The sequence below is a fragment of the Chelon labrosus genome, assembly GCF_963514085.1.
Source record: "Chelon labrosus genome assembly, chromosome: 22".
NCBI classification, from domain to species: domain Eukaryota; kingdom Metazoa; phylum Chordata; class Actinopteri; order Mugiliformes; family Mugilidae; genus Chelon; species Chelon labrosus.
In genome coordinates this window covers 21,066,281-21,087,631 of record NC_140355.1, presented here as the reverse complement: position 1 = coordinate 21,087,631, position 21,351 = coordinate 21,066,281, and the positions used below count along the sequence as shown (strand labels likewise).

The 21,351-nt window shown below is 42.3% G+C and overlaps 1 protein-coding gene across 2 annotated transcripts in view; it reads right to left on the bottom strand.

Moving 5' to 3' along the window:
* Positions 1-1,049: 1,049 nt before the first annotated feature.
* Positions 1,050-21,351, bottom strand: part of cwc27 (CWC27 spliceosome associated cyclophilin) — a 28,205-nt gene continuing 7,903 nt past the window's right edge. Inside the window, exons 11-14 of one of the 2 annotated variants that reach the window (XM_084572769.1) lie at positions 14,454-14,560; positions 7,808-7,917; positions 7,622-7,725; positions 1,050-1,798 (exon numbers count right to left, since the gene is read on the bottom strand). In XM_084572769.1, the coding sequence (XP_084428895.1) occupies positions 1,636-1,798; positions 7,622-7,725; positions 7,808-7,917; positions 14,454-14,560 (484 nt within the window). In that variant the 3' untranslated portion in view covers positions 1,050-1,635. Of the gene's footprint in view, positions 1,799-3,174; positions 3,369-7,621; positions 7,726-7,807; positions 7,918-14,453; positions 14,561-21,351 lie in introns of those variants that run through there. The other variant, XM_084572770.1, reaches the window with a different exon arrangement.

The window sequence follows — 21,351 nt, the reverse complement described above, 5'->3', positions numbered from 1 at the left end:
TCCTTTTTACAAGGTCTGACTGCTCCGGTGTTGACCTGAGCAGAACAGAGAGGCAGATATCGTTCAGCATTTCTGGTATTTGCCTCAGGATTTTACTGGAGTTCACTAAATCGAGTTCTGCTGCAGAGTTTCATTTGAAAGTCAATACAACTCGTATCTGTCAGTTAAATACGAATTTCATTATTTGACGTTTCTGTGCTTGCTTCCTTTGGACAGAGGCTGCGTTTCCAGGTCTTCAGGCAAAGCTAAGCTAGGCTAACCAGTAGTTTCATATTTGCTACAACAGGAGATGGCTGAGTTTTCTTAGCTTAGCATAAAGGCTAGGAGCAGCTAGTACAGCAAGGACTACTTTTAACAAAACCCCTCGTACTGTGAATAAAATGTGAGTTGAAAACAAAAATAATAAAAACCCTGAAGGAGCAATGATTGACAGTGCTAAAAGCTAAACTTAGGAGACACTTAGCTTAGCATAAAAGACTAGAAGAAGATGGCAACTGAGACAGAAATTATGAATAAATCAAAGCCAAAATATGAAAAACGTAAAGGCAGCATGACTGATAGACATGTGCTAAAAGCTAAAGTCCTGAGAAACTTAGCTTAGCTTAGCATAAAGCCTAGAAACAAAGAAACTGCTTAATTAAACAGGACTGAGAGAGCTAAAAGCTAGAGCCAAGAGACACTTAGCTTAGCTTAACATAAAGACGAGGAGCAGAGGAAAACAGTTAGCACAGCTATGTCCAGTGCTAACAACATCTACTAATACTGTATATACTGAAAACATAATAAATTAATATATATTGAAAAACATAAAGGAAGTATGACTGATAATTATGCACTATAGCCAGGGGAAGCTTAGCCTAGCTTAGCTTAGCGTAAAGACTACTAGCAGAAAAGAGCTCCTAGTTAACAAAACCCTCTGACTGGTACCTTTAAGCCTCTTGAACAAGAAAGTTAACCACCTCCCTGTCTCCCCAACTAAAAACTGGCTTTGTTAGGTTAAGATAAATTCTCCAAAATGTTATTTTCTGTTGCTTTTTGTGCAACTCATTCATGAAAACATCCAGAAGAAACGTAAATGTCTGGTATTTTCTAAAATTTTCAATGGCCACAAGCATTCCACATCTATATGTACAGTAGTTGGTGCAGTGATGCTGCATTGGACAGCATTACATTTATCAGATGTATCTAATAAAGAAGAGTGAAGCCTTTATTTAAAACTAATGAAGCAGAACCAACTGCAGACCTTTTTATTAATGAAGTTTATTTTTCTGGCAAAGTTTAACATTCACATTTAAGCTGCAGACAACATAAACTGGAGGTAAAAAGTCCCAAAATAAACGTTACCATTACATGAAATCAGCTAATCTTTTCTATGAACACAGTCTTACTCCTGACGAGTAACCGAGGCGTTCTCCGGCTGCAGCTAGCTGTCCCGAGTGAAGAAGCCGTCCCATCGCAGATTACAGGGACGGTGCGCTCTCAGGCCGGCATCCTCGATCCAGATGTTCAAGCCAGGAGACTGTTCGACGAAGCGGGGTTTGAAGTGGTGGAGGAAGGAGTGGACAGGCGGGATGCCGTGTGACCAGCCTTTTAGCCACATGGCGTGGCTAGGACCGGACCTTTGACCCCGTGACCTCACCTCTTGGCCTTCTTCTCCTTCATGATCTTCTTGCTCTCCTCTCTCCTGCGTTTATTGACGGGGTTCCTTGGGTCGTAGATCTCGAAAGTGTCCTCGTCCTGCATGTTGGCATCCTTGACTTTTCTGCTTTGCTCATCAAACTGCAGAACATGGCCCAACCTAAATCAGATGGAGAGAGAGAGAGAGAGGAGGGGAGAGTTCAAAGACCGGCAACTCCACTAAATCACCGCTGTGTAGATCGTAAAGCTTAATGTCAGTTTCTCTCTTTGCTTTGAGCAGTTTCATAACAATAATATGGTCAGAAAATGAGGAAAACCTGAATAATCTGACAGTTCATTAATTAAGTTTTGTATGTAATTCCTGTTCATACTTTACATTCATAATCAGCGCCACAATGAGCGCGTGCGCACACACACACACACACCACAACCAAAACCAGACAACCACAGGAATTAAACAAACACAGTAATCAAATATTTTACCAAATAAACAGAAGCAGTTACGGGACTCATAAAAACTTTAAAGCCTCCGAGGGGAGTGAAAGGACTGCCAAGGTTAGTGGGGACATCGGGGATTTGTAAGGTTAAGCAAGTACTGCAACAAAGAATTTAAAGTTTTTTAAAGCTTTAAAGGACCAATTTGTGCAATTTAGTGCCACCTAGTGGTGAGGTTGTAGACTGCAGCCAACTGAACGCACCATCCTCCACCCCTCTTTTTCCAATTATGGCTTCCAATTACAAGCTCCCTTGTTCTAAGGTAACCAAAACATAATGATTTGTAATGATTATAACAGAGAAAAAACTGGCCTTAATTTGTAAATAATGATCTGATTACTGTAAAGCACTTTTTGCACTACAGTATTTCTTGAAAGTTTACTTATTCTCTATAAGCAGAGAAGACGATGTGATGCGGACACTAATTTCTATTGTTTATTGGTCAATTGGGAAAGTTGGATTCTTCTTTCGGCCACTTGGGGGCAGCAAAATCAAAGTGAAAACACAACATCTAACATATTTTATTACTTGATAGCTTGTTGCGCCAAAAATGGTGTCGAAGAATAGCTAATATTCTAAACATTCACGTTCGTTAGCATCTAGATTTGCCAAATAGTCGCAGAATTGTTTTCCTTAAAAAGAGCTGAACCAAAACTATTACTATTAAAAATAGTTTACAATTCTCTGTGGATATGAGAAGAAGAGTGTGTAACACTGTAGGATTAACCTCTTTATCTTTACAGTCAATACAAAAACACAGATTCGTGCAACTTTAAATTCATATTCTATGTAAGAAACAACCAATAAGTGATTAGCAGCCCTTTAATTTCTAAAATATTCTATATTGTTGCCTGTGGGAGGCCAATATCCAGCCACGCTTCACCTGTTTTTGTTCATAGACTTTTAAACCTGAGTGGAATTTAAAGACCCAGACAAAAACGTCAATTGTAAGTCTAGTTTGCGGATATACGACTACATTAACACTGATGTTCAAATCAAAGTGCCACCGTCTGTGACGTTAGTTTGGAGACATCTCTGCAGTTTTAAACTCCTGAAAGAAAACCCCTCTTCAGTTTCTCTCACCACAGAATAAAGATATCAATCTCAGGAGATTCACTGATGAAATGGCTTCAGGACGTCAATCAGGGAGTCTAAAAAACTATAAATCCTCCCATTCAGTCAGCACGCTACGACCTCCTCCAAGGATCAGAAATAACCGAAGATGTTGGATTCAGCTGTGGACAGGAAAAAAAACTGTTGACCATAATAGCAGCATGGCTCTAAGGAAGGAAATGTCTCTCGGTCAACCACTGAAATATCTCAACCACTACTGGAAGGACTGTCATGAATTGTTTTGGTAGCGACAGGACGAATCCCAATGGCGTTGGAGGTCCCCCAACATTTCTCCATGTGCATCCACGAGGTGGTTTTTTAGTAAAATGGTTACCGTAACATTTCATACAGACATTCTTGGTTAACTTACTTTAAAAATAAAGGATGGCTTATAAAGTACTCCTGTGGATTAATCAGAATCTACTCAGATTGTTTGGGAAGAGGTGTCCACAATCATTTTTATCTTTCGTCTCTCTATCTTGGACAAATACCTGACAGGTTAAATACAGAGGATACTGATACGTCACAAAAACCTGGCTTCAGAAACAATTGCCCCACTACTGATCTCTTTATGAATATTGTCATTTAAACACGGTCTCTGGAACAAATGACCAAATCCATATGCTTACAAAAAGAAACTGGGGAAAACCGTTGGAATGAATAGTTCATTTAGCCAATAAGACACATGTTGTCTTGAATGTCCTTTGCTTTCTTTGGAAGTTTCAGTTCTGATCGATGGATCATCCCGTGACCTCTGGTCTGTTTGGTTTGTTCTGTTGCACGTTTGTATTGTTTCATGCAAAAATGAAAACGTCTATAAATAAAAAGTTACAGAACAGATTTGACATTTTCTTCAATCGGATCTGTCAACATGCCAGATGCTAGCATGCTAACACACTGAACAAAACACGGTTAATATTTACACCTGCGGTCTGGCCAAAACACATTATGTCTGTTAGAATTCAACACAATCTTGAAAGTCATTCTAACAATGTTTTGAAAGTCCTGTAGCATACAACTCAGCTAGTCCTCTAAGAACACCATTTGTCGAATGATCTTGAGCAAAAAAACAAAACGTTATGGCGGCGATGGATGAACCTTCAGTGAAGAGCTCAATGTGGTCAGCACCGGTCGCCAACATCTTGTCAAAATCTACGTTTGATAGACACTCTGTAAACTGAATTAATCTATATTCTTGACCTGAATACATATGCCGAGAACAGACAGCTCATGTGCAACATACTGTGAGCTGCAGACATGTATAGTCTGTATAAAAACATGCAGCACATCAGAACTGTCAGTATCATTTAATAGTATTCTACAGCGTTTTTTTTAGATGGGATAGTGTAGCAGCTAAAGGTCTAACAACTTTATCAAACAGCTGATGTGCAGCCTCCTTCTCTCGGTTACCACAGGACGTTTGCTGAAGTTGTTAACTGACTGCTGTCCAGAGGATTTGGACCGTTCCTCTGCTAGCATTAGCCTTTTCAGATGCACTGCAGTAGTACTTTAGTTGTATTTCAGGACTGACATGTCACAGTAGTATGGGCTTCACCTTTAGTGAAGTATTTCCACACACTTGATGAACCGCTGCTAGTTTGCTGCAACGACCCACTGGAGTCCTCACCTGTCTTCTAGGAGGTGGCCATGTTGTTACTGTCACGTGGTCTGCAACTAAAGCGGTGAAGTCAGGTAGCCTGTTCAAACCCTGACCTATACTGGTATTAAGTTTGTATTCCTTGTTCCAAACCAAACAAACACTCAAGACATGTGGATATCCCAACAGGGCCTTTGTCAAAGGCTCAAGAAAGGACAGAGAGGAGGAGTATAACAAGAGGAAGAACATCGCCATCCCCTATGTGGCTGGGGTGTCAGAGAAACTTGGGAGAGAAATTCAATTTATTTCAAACCCGGTAATACACGTAGGCAAGAACTGGTCCACCCTATCGATAAAACACCCAGGCAAAAACAGAGTAATGTGGTGTACGCTGTGAGGATTGTACAGACTTGTACACTGGGGAAACCAAACAACCCATCCATTAACACATGTACCAACACAGGAGAGCTAGCTCATCAGGAAACGATTCAGGCGTCCACCTACACCTGAGGGACAAAGGGCACTCCTTTAAAGATAACAACGGCCAGATCTTAGCCAGAGAAGACAGATGGTTTGAAAGAGGAGTAAAGGAAGCCTAACCCTAACCCAAGAACTGAAGAAGCTATGGATGAGTGGTGAAACGTCTTCTCAAAAAAACTCCAGTTGCCTTTTTTAAACGCTTTTTGGATATACCATGACCTGGATGGCTGGTTCCTTGTTCCAGAAACCACACACACTTAGCCACCAAGTGTAAACCTGTGCAGACTATCAGTAAAGTTAAAGAAACCTTTGTATTCTGATGCACCACAGCGATTTACAAACTCCACAACCGGTGAGATATAGCAGAAGTACCCAAGACCCTGCACATTTTCTACTGTACACTTTAACATATTTTGATGGCTTGCCGACTGTGTCTACCCTGTGGTATGTGTGTGCTCCTTTCTCTTGTTGAGTGTGCGCCCACTCCCTCTCTCTCTCTCTCTCTCTCTCATGTGTTCATTTGAAATCGGCAGGAGTTGTGACAGCTCATCTAGAATGTCATGGCTAGACTCTGGCAGACCCTGAGGACTCCTGCTGTGCGAGCGGGCCGCCTCTGATAATTTGTCTAGCAGTCTCGGTGATGACAGCCCGCCGGCCGTACGGCCTCGGAGTCGTAAAGCTCCGAGGCGGTATGTGGAAACCCGGCGTTATCAAAACCTGCCCCGCGCTGCCGTGATGCGAGCCCACAGAAGCCTTTCCTCCGTTTATTTTTCTTGCATTTCTTCACTCAAGCTGGGGGTGGGAATTAGGGAGTACAGGAGGGACGGTGAAAGCGGCGGCTTTGCGTCGAGAGGGAGGAGGGGTTGGGGGGATGAAGAGTTTGTAGACACAGACACAGATGGAATAGTTTACCTCCTCTGGCCCAGACTTGACTTCCAATGTCTGACCTGTTGTAACCCACATTCTGTTCACAGTGCTCCTAGAGTGGCACAGACTTCCCACTGGTGTTTTTCTAGGACTGCTATGCTACTGCCCCGTCCCCTCCCTTCTCGCCATACCTGGCGGGGGCGGCACAGTGAGGTGTCTGCAGCCGGGAGAGGCTCCAAACGCCAGCCAGGGCCTCTCTCAAATTCATTAGGGCCCTCACACACAGACAGGCTACACATCAAGGGCAGGCTTCTGGAGACTAATAGCAACTACAGATTTTGTTATTCTAAATCTCCCTCTCTTTCTCTCTCTCTCTCTCTCTCTCTCTCACACACACACACATACACACACACACACACACACGGACACTTTGCTCAAATTCAAACACATGGTATTCATTTCAAAAAACCCTCGCTTGGTGTCGTCGGGCTTTGAGATCTTTGGCGAAAAACAGAATATGAGAGGAAAACACAGCGTCAGGGCTGATTTCCTGATGGCCAATCTGGTGGCTGCGGGTTGAAATCCCAACTTGACACACTCTCACACACACACGCATGCATGCATGCAACTTGAACTTTCACACACATCTATTGGAACCTGAAGCCAGCTTCGGATTTGACGGAGGTCAGGATCATCGTTCCCAGAACAAAGAGAGATTATTTTTTTGTATTTTATTTATTTATCTGTTATAATAAATGTTTTCTTTTAGTGCTTATCATGAAAATACCAATAGAAATGACACAACGTAAACCCAGTTCAGGCTAATAAAGACTGGCCTTTTCGTAATGCTTCAAATCCCAACGACCACAAAATACTGTGTTTGCCAAACTGCTTCTTGAACTCACCAGTGAATCGTTTCAGTGATTAATACGCTAGTGGCCATTGTTATACACTGTAAACTCAGCATAAAAGCACCTTAATAAACTGGTTAATAGGTTAATAAATAATCTGGCGTGAAATGACTTTAAATGAAGATAGAGTAGGACTTGCTGAACTTGTAAAGAAAAGCAAAGACGTTGACGTATGAAGGGTGAAAAACAACGTGCAAATTAAAGATTATTTTGGTATTTGGTTCTTGTCCTGATTCATAGTCTCGGTATAATGTCTGAATATTTACTTTAGACACAGACACATTAGTCTTCTACAAAATATATATGCGTTTGAGTCATGACATCTTCCCATTACTTCCCAGAACTGAACCACAAAATAGATCAGTTTGAAGTCTGGATGTCGTGACTTATCCTTAGTTGTTTATCAGACAGCCAATAAAGTCAAGTAATCTTAACAATCTTATGACTGTACTATGATAAAACCACAAAATCATCGAAAACATTTCATCGATTCATCTTAAACAATGTTAAGCTCACTGACCATCCTTTGTCGTCATCCTCCGCCAACTCCTCCACATCCTCCTCCGGGGCGTCAGTGATGGCCGACGACAGTTTGGACTTAAAGCGATTGAGCAGGGCCAGAGTCTGACGTGAAGATACATGCATGTTAACTAATTTCTATCTGCTAATTAGATTTGCATTTTACAGTAAAGCGCGGATCTCTTACCTGCTCTTCTCTGGTGGAGCCTTTCTTGTGTTTTTGTTTCTTGAGCTCTTCGTACTTCTTTCTTCCCTCCAGGTACTCGGCCACGGCCTCATTGGCCGGCTTTTCATCTTCTGTGGAGAGACAAAACAAACGCCACTGCTCTTTATTTACTCTAGTCAAATCACAGATAAATACAGGGGTAGAAATCAGACTACTTCCCCAAATATTTTTTAAAATACCGCACATTTTTTACCCCAGTTTAGGAAATCAGAAAGTGATTATAGTAGCAGTGGAAAGCAAGCAGAGTCTAAAGTGCATGGTAAATAATTATACTCTACGGATGGCAGTAATACGCCCTATAGTGTCAATTAAATATTTTAATCCATTAAAGGGGAACTACTGTTTTTTACAACCTGTACCTTATTTCTGGAATAAAATACGATCGTTTACTCACCCATAAAACTTTTGTGTAATTTGTATTCCTTCGGGAGATAATTAGATCAGCCTATATCCATATAGTGTGAATGACTGGGGCACCGAGACGCAGCCTCTAAATAATGCTAGTGCTTTTCCCCGTTGTTTTTTACAACATGGCTAAAGGTTGTGGATGAACCACAGCAGTAGCAAATTACAGGCTAACAGGCCGACGGTCGTGGGTGCGCGCGGCGCTTAGAGATGACATCATCCAGGTCAGAAGACATCATCCGGGGTCTGTAGGTCAATCTACAGACCCCGGATGATGATAACAGGTAACTCTGCACTCAACGGGGAATAGTACTAGCATATCATAACAAAATATTGGTGAAATGAACGAGTTTTGCGGCAGACAATACGTTATTTAGAGGCTGCATTTCGGTGCCCCATTCACTCCCACTACATGGATATATGCAGATCTAAATATCTACAAATTACATAAAAGTTATATGGGTGAGTAAACGATCGTATTTTATGCCAGAAATAAGGTACAGGTTGTAAAAAACAGTAGTTCCCCTTTAAGAGGTATACTATTGAGTGTATTAAATAATTTCTGATTATTTAAGTCTTGACTTCAACAAAACTTTGGCCCAATTTTCTGCTACACCTAAATCTAACCGAGATAAAAGGGTCAAGAAAAAAAGATTAAAATACAGTCTTATTTCTTGTTTTAATTACATTAAAACTAAATTTTGTTTTTAATAAAACCTAAAAATATACACGCATACGTAAACTCTGTTAAAATGCCAACTTTTCTTTACCGAACTGATCGTAAATGTGCCTTTTTTTTTTACTCCTGTTTTTACTCACTTCTTGCACTTTGACAGATGAGTTAACAAATAGGCAGAACATGATCTGAGAGAAAAAGATAAAAGGAAGCAGAGCTCGTCAAGCTGTGACTGTCGCTATACCCTTCACGATCTGGAGGAGAAAAGTGAAAAGATGAGCCGGTCCTCTCGTCTCAGAGCGACGTGCTCGGCGTGAATCGATACCCACCGTCCACAAAAGATGAAGTGGACCGAGGCCCCGACCCAGTGACCCCTCATTTAATCTTAGTCACGGATGACCCACATTATGGCCGCTCAGTCACACGCAAACCTTACGTAACCCGTCGCTCCGAGGAGAAAGCCTTTTTAAGGCCTAGCAAATGAGTGCAATGCATTCATGATTCTGATCTGAGAGCAGGAAACGGTCCTAAACTGCTGTTTATCGAACATAGACAATGATTTTATAAGTTTTTGAAAAGTCGAATTTATTGATTCATTCATTTTCTGTAACTACTTGTCCTCTGCAGGGTCGCGGGGGGCCTAGAGCCTATCGGGGTACACCCTGGACAGGTCTCCAGTCTTAGAGGGAATACAGATTAGCCTAATTTATCAAATATTTTGATAAATGCTCATTTATTTAAGTCATTTTTTGAACTAAAAACACCAGAAACTTTCAGATTCCAGCTTATTTAATGTAAAATTTTGTTTCGTTTTTGTGGCCAGACAAAATTTGACATGAAATGTTAAGAAACACTTCAAACTTGATTAATTCTCAATCTCCTATGACAGAAAACTGAACATTGCTGCGCTTTTTAGAGTGTCTTTGTGATCCTTCACAGACCTATGTGTGTAAATAATCAGCAGAATTAGTAAATTATAACAATAATTATTCTATTATTCTAACAGGAACACAAGGGGCAGCAACTAGAGTGAAGTAAACAAGAGCAGCGTAGTCGGGCTGTGGGTTTAAAGTGACTGCAACGATGGGAACACATTTTTTCCATCCGACCGTCCTCCTCCGGTACGTGTGAAATATTCTCTCATCGTGAAATGAGAAGGAGAGACAATGGTGTCTCAGCGTTTACAGAAACGTCGCTTCTGTAAACCTCCCGGCGGCTCAGACTTGCAGCCTGTGAAGTCACGGAGCGGCAGACGGTGATCACAGTCTGCTTTCTTTCCACGACAGAAATGCAGCGGCGGCCGCTCCCGACTGGGCGCTCTGACACATAACGGCCGCAGCAAATAAATGATGTAACAGAGAAAACACACCGGCGGCCCGCTGCACGTCGTTTCAGGAAGAGCTGCAGTTAATGTGTGTTTGTTTGGGTATGGGAGTCTGGAGGATGCTTAATAAGATCAGCTAATGCAACGACGTAAAGGAGAGAGAAGAAACTTAGGAATGAGTGAATTTCAGAAGTCACATTTCTTGCTGTCATGTGGAATAAACAGTGTTTTGGTCTGGATTTAATCTAGAGAGCAAAACTTCACTGTTATTTAAGAAAACCGTGCAATTACTCTTGTTTCTTTTGGGGCTTTTTGGGCTGCTAAAAAAAATCCAAATACTGGGATTGCCAAAACACAGAGCCAAACTTTTTACCAGCTTCCCCTCGGCCGGTGTCAACAAGGAGGTCTGCTCCGGGAGGGAGGCGGGGGGAGGCTACCATTTCTCCTTTTTTGATTTACGAGACCAATAAGGGGATCTCCTTGCATCGCTCCCTCAGTCACCTCTGCTGCAGCCCGGGGCGTCCTGGATGCTGACTGATGACGCCCTGAGGTCCCACACCAGGAACACACATCACCCTTTTCCAGCTGTTGTCACTAACTACTATCTTTTGAATTTGATGGCCTTTCTAACTACATTCCTCCCCCTTTTTTTTCCCAGTCACCTGGGCTCCCCGGAGCTACAAATCAAGCCGCCGGTGTTGTAGCAACCGAAGGCTGTTGTGGACGACAAACGCGCCCCCTCCTCCATAAGCTAAAAGCTTCCCCATCCCTCTTAAACAGTCACCAGGCTTTTACAGAAAGGTTGCAGCAGCAGCAGCAGCAGCAGCTTCGGCGCCGAGCTGTAAGGAAACACCGCTGCTGATCGTCAATCAAAAGCAGCGAGAAATGATTTTGTCTCTCGGGGCATCAAGGTCACCACCAACTATCTATTAACGATTACGCAACGGCAGAGACAGTTTACACTTGAAAAGACTCCAGGAGTTGTCCCGTGAAAACCACTAAGCTCGTCAAAAACCCCAGGATGATGGATCTAGGAGCAAAATAACACAGAAACTGGCATTTCAAATAACACCAAGGCTCCAGTGGAATAAGCCGTGTAATATCTAAACGGGATAAAGACTGCGGCTACGTCATTTCTGAGCAGGTACTGACGGGACGGGACGGGGGCTTCAGGGTGGCTCTCTTGTCTTTGGCTCTGGCGCGACGTGGCGATGCCAAGAAAAGACAAATCCAGACTTCAGAAACTTAATTTATGTGATGACAACCGAGGCGACGACTGCTGTCATTTTGGATGTTTGCTTAAAAGTCTTAAATTTAGCTTTTTTTTTTCTTTTTTCTCTCAAGTCACATGACATGGCATATGGTCGCCTGCTGGCCAAAAAGAGGATGAGGAATGGGACCGGTCTGAATCACACTTAAAACACAAGTAGACCATCTGTGAGATTATTTTAGACGTAATTTAGACCGGGTGCAATAAACAGCGTCACAATATTCAAGGATGAAGAAAGAGATTCCAACTTGACTGTTAACATGGAGGCTAAATTAAATGATCTGATCAGATATTTTATTTATTTTTTGGTTCTGCCTGCAGTGGAGCGTCAAATCTGCCAGAAATAATATAAAATAAAGAAGATGATGGACCAAGATGTCTCAATCGTTGCTGTCCACATGAATTCCAGCCTCTTTTCAAGCACTTCTTGTTTCAACAACTGGTTGTTTTTTCTAACCTCCATGTTTCTGTCCCTCCTGGAAACTCCTCACCTGATGTTTTACCCCACGTGGAGCAGATATGCTCAGAGAGAATGGATTTATTCCAAGAACCAGAGAGAAACCAGCACATCAAGAGTTTACATCAAAGGTTTACACCACCTTTCTCAATCTGAGGTGGTTACTGAGGGACAGAAGAAGTAAATAACATTGACCGTCTTGTGACAATTCATTGTTCTGCTGGGAAACTATTGGACCTGGCATTCATTGGTGTGGATTTTACCGTGGGACATAGACGCCGCAACCTACGTACGTGGCCTACGTTGATGGCCACAGCTCTTGCGCCCTGTGTCGCCACGATGCGTAGTGGGCGTCAGTTACGGAGCTAGGGTCTGCGCTGTCGCCATAGCTTCTGCATCAAGTCTAAACCTCCTATTAGACATGTAGCACCCACCTAGACCAGACCAGACACCCCAACACCCCATAGCAATGACACTCCTTGATGGCAGCAGCCAACCCCAGCAGGATGCAGCCACAAAAACACTTTAGGAACAACTAAAAAAACAAAAACATGAAGAACAGCACAAGGTGTTGACCTGGCCTCACATTCACTAGATCCCATAATGATCAAGTATCTGTGGGATGAACCGCAGAGGCTCCTCCTCTCAAAGGCCCCCCCAACTAACAACAATCTGTTTCCAGACACCACAGGACACCCTCAGAAGGCCCATGTCCATTCTCTGATGAGTCACCACAAGGGAGACGTACACAATATTAGCACGGTGGTCATAATGTTATGCCTGTTTGGTGTATATGCAGACACATGCAGGGTAAAATGGCAGTAAATAGAATAGATTAGTTGTTTTCCCTGTGCCCAGAGCTTTATTCAGTCTTTGAGTGCATGCTCTGTAAAGTCCATTTACAATGAGCATGAATCCTGGTTTAAAGAAAAACTATTTGAAGCTGCCAGCAGTGATCTTCATAAACATTTGTTGCAGCTGTGAGATATTTCAAACCCACATCATGTGCGGTGCACTCCTAGTGAACCCACACTGACCAGTTTAAGAGGCGTGTTAGTGGAACGGGACCAGAGGCTGACCTTCACCAAGAAGAACCAGAATCAGGAGAATGGTTTAAGCTTTCAGGGATGGTGGTATCAGAGTGAGCCTCGCTGTGTGTGTGTGTGTGTGCAGCTCTAACTGCCGTGCAGCTTCTCCGGCCGGGATGAGATAAAACGAAACCCTCGCCACAGTGTTCGTCTGTGGCCGAGCACGGTTTTAAGATTAACAGCGTTCGAGCAGACATCCGTCTCCCCCTGCCGTGGCCGACGGCCCCTGACATCTACAGATTCCATCTCATGGAATTAACTTTTGCTTCCAACACAGAAACGTAATGAGGAACTCTTAAAAGAAACTCCTGCCTCTGGCTACGTCGCCAGAGGAGCAAAAAACAAAAGGTCCCTGGCTGGGTTTAAATACCTTGTAAGATAATAGAGGAGCTTAGGCTAGTTGCCACTTTGGTATAATAACACAGAGCTGTTACTGCCTCTAAACTTGAGCATATGAGTGCATCTTTTAGACAAGGCCTCTTTCAGGATGTTGGTAGACACAGCTTAGCTCTATGCAGATATCCCCAAGAGCAACGCATTAAGTCGGAGACGCCGTCGAAGCCTATATTTCAATGCAGGGATTGTATTTTGTGCTCTTTCACCTAAAGTCTCAAACCAGTCTGCAGAGTGGGCTCAGTGTTTGCGCTCAAAAACATAAAACCATCAATGTTTGTGGAGACAAAAACAATGTTTGAGCAACAAAACCCCATCCTGGTGTTCTGTAAATCTTGGCTGGTGGTAATCCCACAGTCAGGCTGTTTCCTGCAAGAACCCCCCTCTCCTGCAAAACTATTTTGTTTTGTTGCACAACAATACACACACACAACCTCAGACTAACCTCTGTGCCTAAGTGGGTTTTGTAATTTTTCAAAAATGTGTTCCAGCATCAGCAAAAATCCAAAGATTGACGGCGTTATGACAGACTGCAGTGTGGTGAGGACCCGAGGAGATTTGGCGGCAGAATATTTTTGTATTTATTTATTTATTTATTTTTATTTCACATGAGCCAAACTAACAAACACACAAAGGGTTTGATGTGCAACTATGGCGGCCACTCAACAATTTTTACCCATGCAATTTTCAGAAAGCTTTAACACAAAAATGCAGACCCTAGGGGGAAAGAAATAGACGTCTGCAACTAATTGACTAAATCAGAGGGTTGCCTCTCTTAGTGTCCATTAGCAGAGAATGTAGCACGGACCACCCTCTTTGAGGCTTTGTTCACACTTACAGCTGGAGTGGTGAAAGAATACTTTATTTTTTAAAACATCATTAAAAAAGGCACCTAGTTGTGGTGTACAGTATATTATAAACCACCAATTAATTTGTAGTATAATGGGTACACACTCACGAGTACATGCAGGGGGAATAAAAGCTGCACACGTACCCTCTTTGACTTCCTCTGCTGCTGGAGGTTTCAAACTTTCTTCTTTCCTCTGCTTTATGGCCAGCAGATCCTTCTTCAGCTGTCGGGCCTCTTTTCGCAATTCCTCACTGTGAGCAGAGAAACGGGCTTTAAGAAAATAATATTTAGAAAAATGATAAAGAAGAGTTTAAACTTTCCACTGGCTCCTGCTGCAAGAGACGTTCACCAAATACATCATTTTAAAAAGTACCTTGACTGTTGCTCGTCTTCGCAAACAAAAACTTTTAACTGTCCCGAAAATTCATGGCTTCTCAAAACGTAATGTTCACAGTTAATCATGCGGGCATATAAACCAAACATTAAACCACAATGTGAAAGTGTTAGACTGAAGAATGTACATTAAAAGCTTGTGTAACTCCAATAAATTTAATGGGGGTGTAATAAAATAATTGCAACCTCCTCAGGGCGTTTGGAAAAAACTAGAAGGGGCTGTCGAGATTGAGAGAGCTCAAGTGATAAACATATTTCTAGAGTTTCAAAGAGTTGTTAGGAAAAGATAACCAAAACGTATTTAACATATAATGTAGTTTATTGTATTTTAAAACTAATTAGATGCAAGTAAAAGCAATCAAGTCAGCAACTAGTGCCAAGTCAAGATCAAGAAGTTCTAAGTCAAAACCAACACATCCCAAGATAGCAACAGCAACTCCCAAGATAAGTGTCAAGTCGAGGCCAACGAGTCCTAAGTTAAGTTCACAGGTAAGACCATCCAGTTGTAGAACAAGACCACCTTGTTCTAAAATGGTACAAAGTCAGGACCATGTCATGGCCCACTTGTCCCAGGTAAGGACCTAAAAGTCCCAAGTTAAGACCAATGGTGGTACAAATAAGTCCAGAGTTACCTTTCAAGTTAAGATTATCAAGCCCCAACTTGATAATTGTCAAGACCAACATGTCCCAAGATGACACTAACAAGTCCCAGGTTAAGATCAAAAAGTCTCAAGTCAGGACCATGTCAAGGCCCACAAGTGAAGACCAACAAATCCCATGTTAAGTTCAAAGTCAAGATTATTAAGTCTAAGTCTGAGACCAACATGACCTAATGGGATTCCAAGTTTAGCCCAACAAGTCCTAAGGTAAGTTCCAGGTCAAAACTAACACATTCCAAAATAGCGCCACCAAGTCCCAAGTTAAAAACAACAAGTCCCAAGTGCCAGGTCGAGGCCAACAAGTCCTACATTAAGTTCCTAGGTATGACCATCCAGTCACACGATAAGACCAACTTGTTCCGAGATGGTACCAATAAATCCTGAGTTACCTTTCAAGTCAAAATCATTAAGGCCCAAGTCAAGACCGACATGTCCCATGGTGTCACCAACAAGTCCCAAGTTAAGACCATGTCAAGGCCCACAATGTCCCATGTCCCAAGGCAGCAACATAAAGTCCCAAGTTAATACAAACAAGCCCCAAGTTAAGCGCCTAGTCAAGACCAGCATGTTCCAAGACAGAAAAAGTCCCAAGTTAAAACCAACAAGTTTTAAGTTAAGTTTCCAGGTATGACCATCCAGTCCCATGTCAAGACCACCTCATTCTGACATGGTTGGAATAAGTGCAACAGGTCCCAAGCCAACACCAACAAGTCAAAGATTAAGGCCTAAGTCAAGGCTAACAAGTCCCCAGTCAAGATCAAAAAGTACCAAATCATGTCCCATGTCAAGAGAAGCAAATCCCCAGTCCTGTGGCAGGACAAAGTATTCCAAAATCAAGAGTGGCACGTGTCAAATCAGGTCACAGGTGAAGAGCAACCACTCTAAATTAAAATCCAAGGTGGATACAGACAAATTCTCAGTGAAGTCATGGGTCAGGACCAACAAGGATCAAGTAAAACCTAGTGAGTCTCATGTCAAGACTAAAGGGCCCTTCTAAAAGATCTTTTTTTGATTTTGTCAAGTCAAGTTTGAGACTCAAGTCCCAGCCATGTCTACAAAACGCAATCCTAATACTACTTGTTTGTGTGCAGTTAACTACATAAATGCTCTGTGTGTGGAAGACGTAATATAAAACTTTATACTTCCTTTGCTTGAGTGGAGTGAAGTATTACAGGCCCTGCTCATGACCAGCCACCCAAATAAAAACCTAAACTGGATGACGGAGCCAGACCGCGGCAGGCCAAGGCACATCCTTGCTTTCTTGTCTCAAGGTAGTGTCCCTTTTGGCAGGTGGCCCAAAGCCCAGCTCATACAAGGCCAGCAACACTGATTATTGTTCCCTTTCATATGACCGAGGCTACAGCCAGTTACACAGCAGATATGTTATGCTAGGAAATGATAATATTTTCGTACTGCTTGACAGCTCTGTTTTCATCCCATTCACTTGCGAATCCACAAAGCACAGGTAAGCTGCACAGTCTGGGCCCCTGGCCTAGAAACATGTGAGGCATCTCCAGACCAAACAATGGCTGCTTTTGTTTCTTACATCTGCTTCTCCGGACTGACAGTCATTTATATACTTTTCTTTCCTTTTATCTGGAGCTTTGATTCTTCCGCTTGTAGCTCATGTTGCATTTGTTTAATTCTCTGACAGCACCGAGGCATCAAACTGTGTGATATTTTAACTATAAGTGCCTTGGCAAATATTAACAGCTGTGTCTGACTTGATGTCATGTCTCTTCCTCGTTAGCTTCCCTGGTTCTTCTGAGGATACACATGAGGAATCAGTCAGACGTACAGTTGTTAGTCCTCTATTTTCCTGCAGAAAAAAATGTTGCAGCTGAATCCAGACCGAGTTGCCAAGGGCAGAACTGGTTGGCAGAGTCAGACTCTGTCTGTGTGAGGAAGTTGCCTGCTCAGCTCTGTCTCGAAGCAATGACAACAAACCCCCCCTTTTTTTTTTTTTTTTTGGAGACACGTTTTACATACACTATTATAATGTAAAACAGATGTGAGAAACAATAGGTGGCCAAAACAGCGTAATAACTTAAAGGCCACAGCTGCCTTTGACAGTTTGACATGATAAAAGGGTAAAGCCTGATAAATACGATGAAATGGTTTTGTCTGCTAGTAAATTCAAAACACAAGATAGACACGCATATAAAGCAAACACAACTACTTTATCTATTTTAAATGTAGAACCAGAAGGAGGGCAGCCACATGGAGCTCGGATTTTATTTGGAAAGGAAAGTCTGGAGTCTCGCTGTTGGGAACTGATTATGCTCCAAAGATCTACGACGTCAATCAAATAGATGACGGAAGCAGTTTTACAGGTCATGTCAGCGCCGTGGAGTTGAATGTGTTTACAACAAAATGGCTCTGATTTGTTAGACTACTATCCTCTTGCATGCAGAGATATTTTCCTCAGCATTGGTTAAAACATGCCCCATTAGGACATCTAGATAGCATTTTACCAGACTCATTCTGATAAGAATTGAGTTGGACTATGTGAGGTTTGTAGGTGGGCAGAATAACAATGAATATTAAGTCTGTAAATCAATGACTGTGCACATTTAAGTGCCGTTTTATCTCTCTCTGGAATATGCCACCATTTATTTGAGTTACAATGACCTTTCTCTACTAAATATGTTAAAATCTAAATGCAGTTTTATACAACTAGTAGTCAGCATTTGTCAGCTTTACCAATGAATATGCAAATTTTATTTTTTTACCACTCTATTTAGCATTGCATCTTCATTGCATGCAACTTTCTCCTAAAGATTTGTAGTGTCCATTGATGGATCTGTGTTCACGGACAGTTTAGCGTCCCTCATGTCAACAAACAGTTTATAAAGATGGACATCACAGGTTTTGAAGCTCAAGAGTGGTGACACAGGCCTTTGCCATTTTGGTGATGCCTAACTGTATAATTTAAAAATGGTCAAAGAGGTGGTTTTAGTGGAGCTTAGGCGAGAAGGTGATAAGGGTAAAGGTAGACAGCAAGCCACCAGTTACATCAAAATGAGCTTTGGACATTTGAGTAACTGCAGTTTTGGGAACTTTGCATTGGTAAACTGATCTTTATGTGCAAAAGTCTGTGGGATTCCCTATAAGTGGACTTTACAAAGCAGCAGAAAGCAGTTTGCTCTAAGGTCAAATACCTGCTATTACAATTTTACAGCAAAATCTGCAGAAGCATGTGATATAAAGTGGGAAAACTCTTAAAAAGCCATGGTAACAAAGGCCATTTACTAGTAAACATCAAAGATAGACCATTAATGAAGAAAACCAGTGGTCACAAGCAGATATTGGATTGTATTATTTGCTCACAAAGAGAAATGTGATTTTGTACAAATGACTAACAGCCTCTTGGACTCTTCGTCTTCTACTCTGAGACCGACAGGTGAAGTTTTACGCTTTAACACTCAGTGATCACTTTCTGCCTGCCTTGACATGCCGTTGCCATTTTGGAAAACAAGAGACGTAACCAAGGCAACAGCCGAACAATCAGCCCCAAAGCCCCGGTGCCAATAAAGTGAAGGGGGCCAGAAAGGAGGAAAAGCCCCCAACAACACCTGTTCAGACACACCTTGGGGCTCCGCAAATTCCTCCCCGAGACCCTCACATCACAACACTGCAAGTTATTCTGTTTCTACGCACTTTTGACGATAATAAGAGTATTTTAACCACATTTCTAAGTACTGTCTCAATCAAGTTGGACTTTTAGGACGGACACCGACATAGTGGTCATAATCCTTTATGACATAAACATTTTTATAGGATTAGATTTAGATATTTACATATTGTGACCAAGATACTGTATGTACAGAGCTGTGACTAGTGGACCAAGTGTTCTCTTGGTCTCTGAAATGATAATCAGTTATTCAATGAGTCGAGGATTGGCAGAAAAAATGTTGACTTTTGAGATGTTTGGCCCAAGCTTTTCAAAAGTCTGGATTTATTTCATTGTACCAGTGAAAGTTCTCAATCAACCAGGTCATGGTATATCCAAAACACAAGCTGAAACAAGGGCAACTGGACTTGCAGAGTTCCTTAAAGATGTTTCATCCAAGTAGCTAATAGCTTTTTCAGTTCAAAAGGACTAGTGGGGAGTTGGGGTTTAAATAGGAACATCTGTGGGTGTTACCCAATAGAATCTCAAGTGATTAGAGTCTGTTAACGACTAGATACTTACCTGTAGTTGGAGGAAACAGTTTTAACCCATCCTCTTTCAGCAACGAAAGGCTCTCTAACGACCCATTATCAGCCAGAGAAGGTGTGAACGGGGGTGAAACTTCTTGGGGACAGATGTTCAGACTGTGTTGTAAATTGATGGCAGATTACATCTCAGTCCAACCTCCCCTGTTCAGAGAAGGAATTTCCAAATTCCTTTACTCCTCGTTCAAACTTAGATGAGTGGCGCAATGTCTTCAAGAAACTCTACCCTTGTTTCAGCCTTGTTTATTTTTGGATACTCCATTTTATAGTAGTGCAGACAGAATCATTCCCGAGTTTTTGGACAGATTTGTCGACCGCAAATATTGACGCCAAGTTCAATCGCATTTTCAAATGCCAAAGCTTGACTAATGTGACTTTTATTGCTGGTTGCACCAACTACTCAGAGGTTTCCAGCTTTGGCCCGGCGATAACAGATGAGTTTAGAAGAGAAACCAGTTGATTGCAGCTTGTGGTGCTGTAGCCGCTTCCTGTTTACACTGGTCTGACTGGATGGTACAACCGATGCGTCCTAGCAACCAAGGCCTTCACTTGCCAAGCCATGCCTCAACTTTTAATGGAAATGCAACCTTATTTAGAAAGGTTTGAAGTAAGTTAATAATTTAGGAAACTTAGGAATGACTATGTCTGGGTTCAGTTAAAAATATAACACTTAATTGACCACTGAGGTTTAAATGGAGGTTTATGGAGATGGCCATCTGCTTGTAACTTTAAATCTGTCCCTTTACTGCAACAACCAAAGAGAATAGACCCTCCATCTGCCCACCACCACCGATCCCTTCATACAAAAGGGTTCTCAATGTGGCAGCAGGAGAGGAGGCTCGGAGAGTCCAATCAGAGATCAGAGAGCCACTCATCTGTTGTAATTTGTTGCCAAATAAACACACCCATCCTGGCAAAGCTAGACACATCATGAATCCTTTTTATTTTTTATTTTTTTTGTGACTCCCGTCTAGAGAGTGGTTGGGGGCTGCCAGCTACGGTCACTCCTTCACAAAATTCAAACTATGTGAAAACCAGAGAGCTGTGGATGATTAACTTTTCATAAAGAAAGCATATGAAGTGATTGGCTGTAGACCAAGAAGTCTTTCATGATCAGAACCTTGCCTTTAATACTCCAGTGTCTGGCAGGAGTCTGAGGCTGACACAGGAATTCGACAGCCTTAAAAATAGTACGGTGATGACTGTATGGTTCATCAAAGATTCAATAGTTTTTCCAAAACTTACAAGCCGGCGGGTATTTGCCTTTTTTGGGTTTCTTTGTATTCTCATTCAGCCTTGCAGCGACTTTGAGAAATGCATCAGCTAGAATGCGACCGCAGCCTGAAAAGCAACGAGTTAAAAGGAAAATTTAACACCTAAGTCTTGTTTGGTAAGTAGACCACAAGAATGGCAGCGGCAGCTTCTCTCCGCTATGGTGGATTCAAACCGGGCTAACGACTGAACAAGTGATGTGGATGAATGTGCTAGAATAACAAGATGGCTGGATGAACTCCCCTCGGGGGGCACTCCATGGCTTGGTCAAAAGCCAAGGAGAGCTGTGAGCTGTGGAGTGGAGGAATCCAACCTCAACACAGGAATTTGCATGACTTTGCAGAGTGATCTGGACTAACACATTAACCACGCAGCGGACTGAGCTTCATCTTCCAGAGCGCTTCATCTGCCTCACAATTACTCACGGATCATTTAGCCTTCTGCTCTGCTCACGAGGGAACGCGGTCATTAATCTTGTCGAATACCAGCTGCATCTTTTC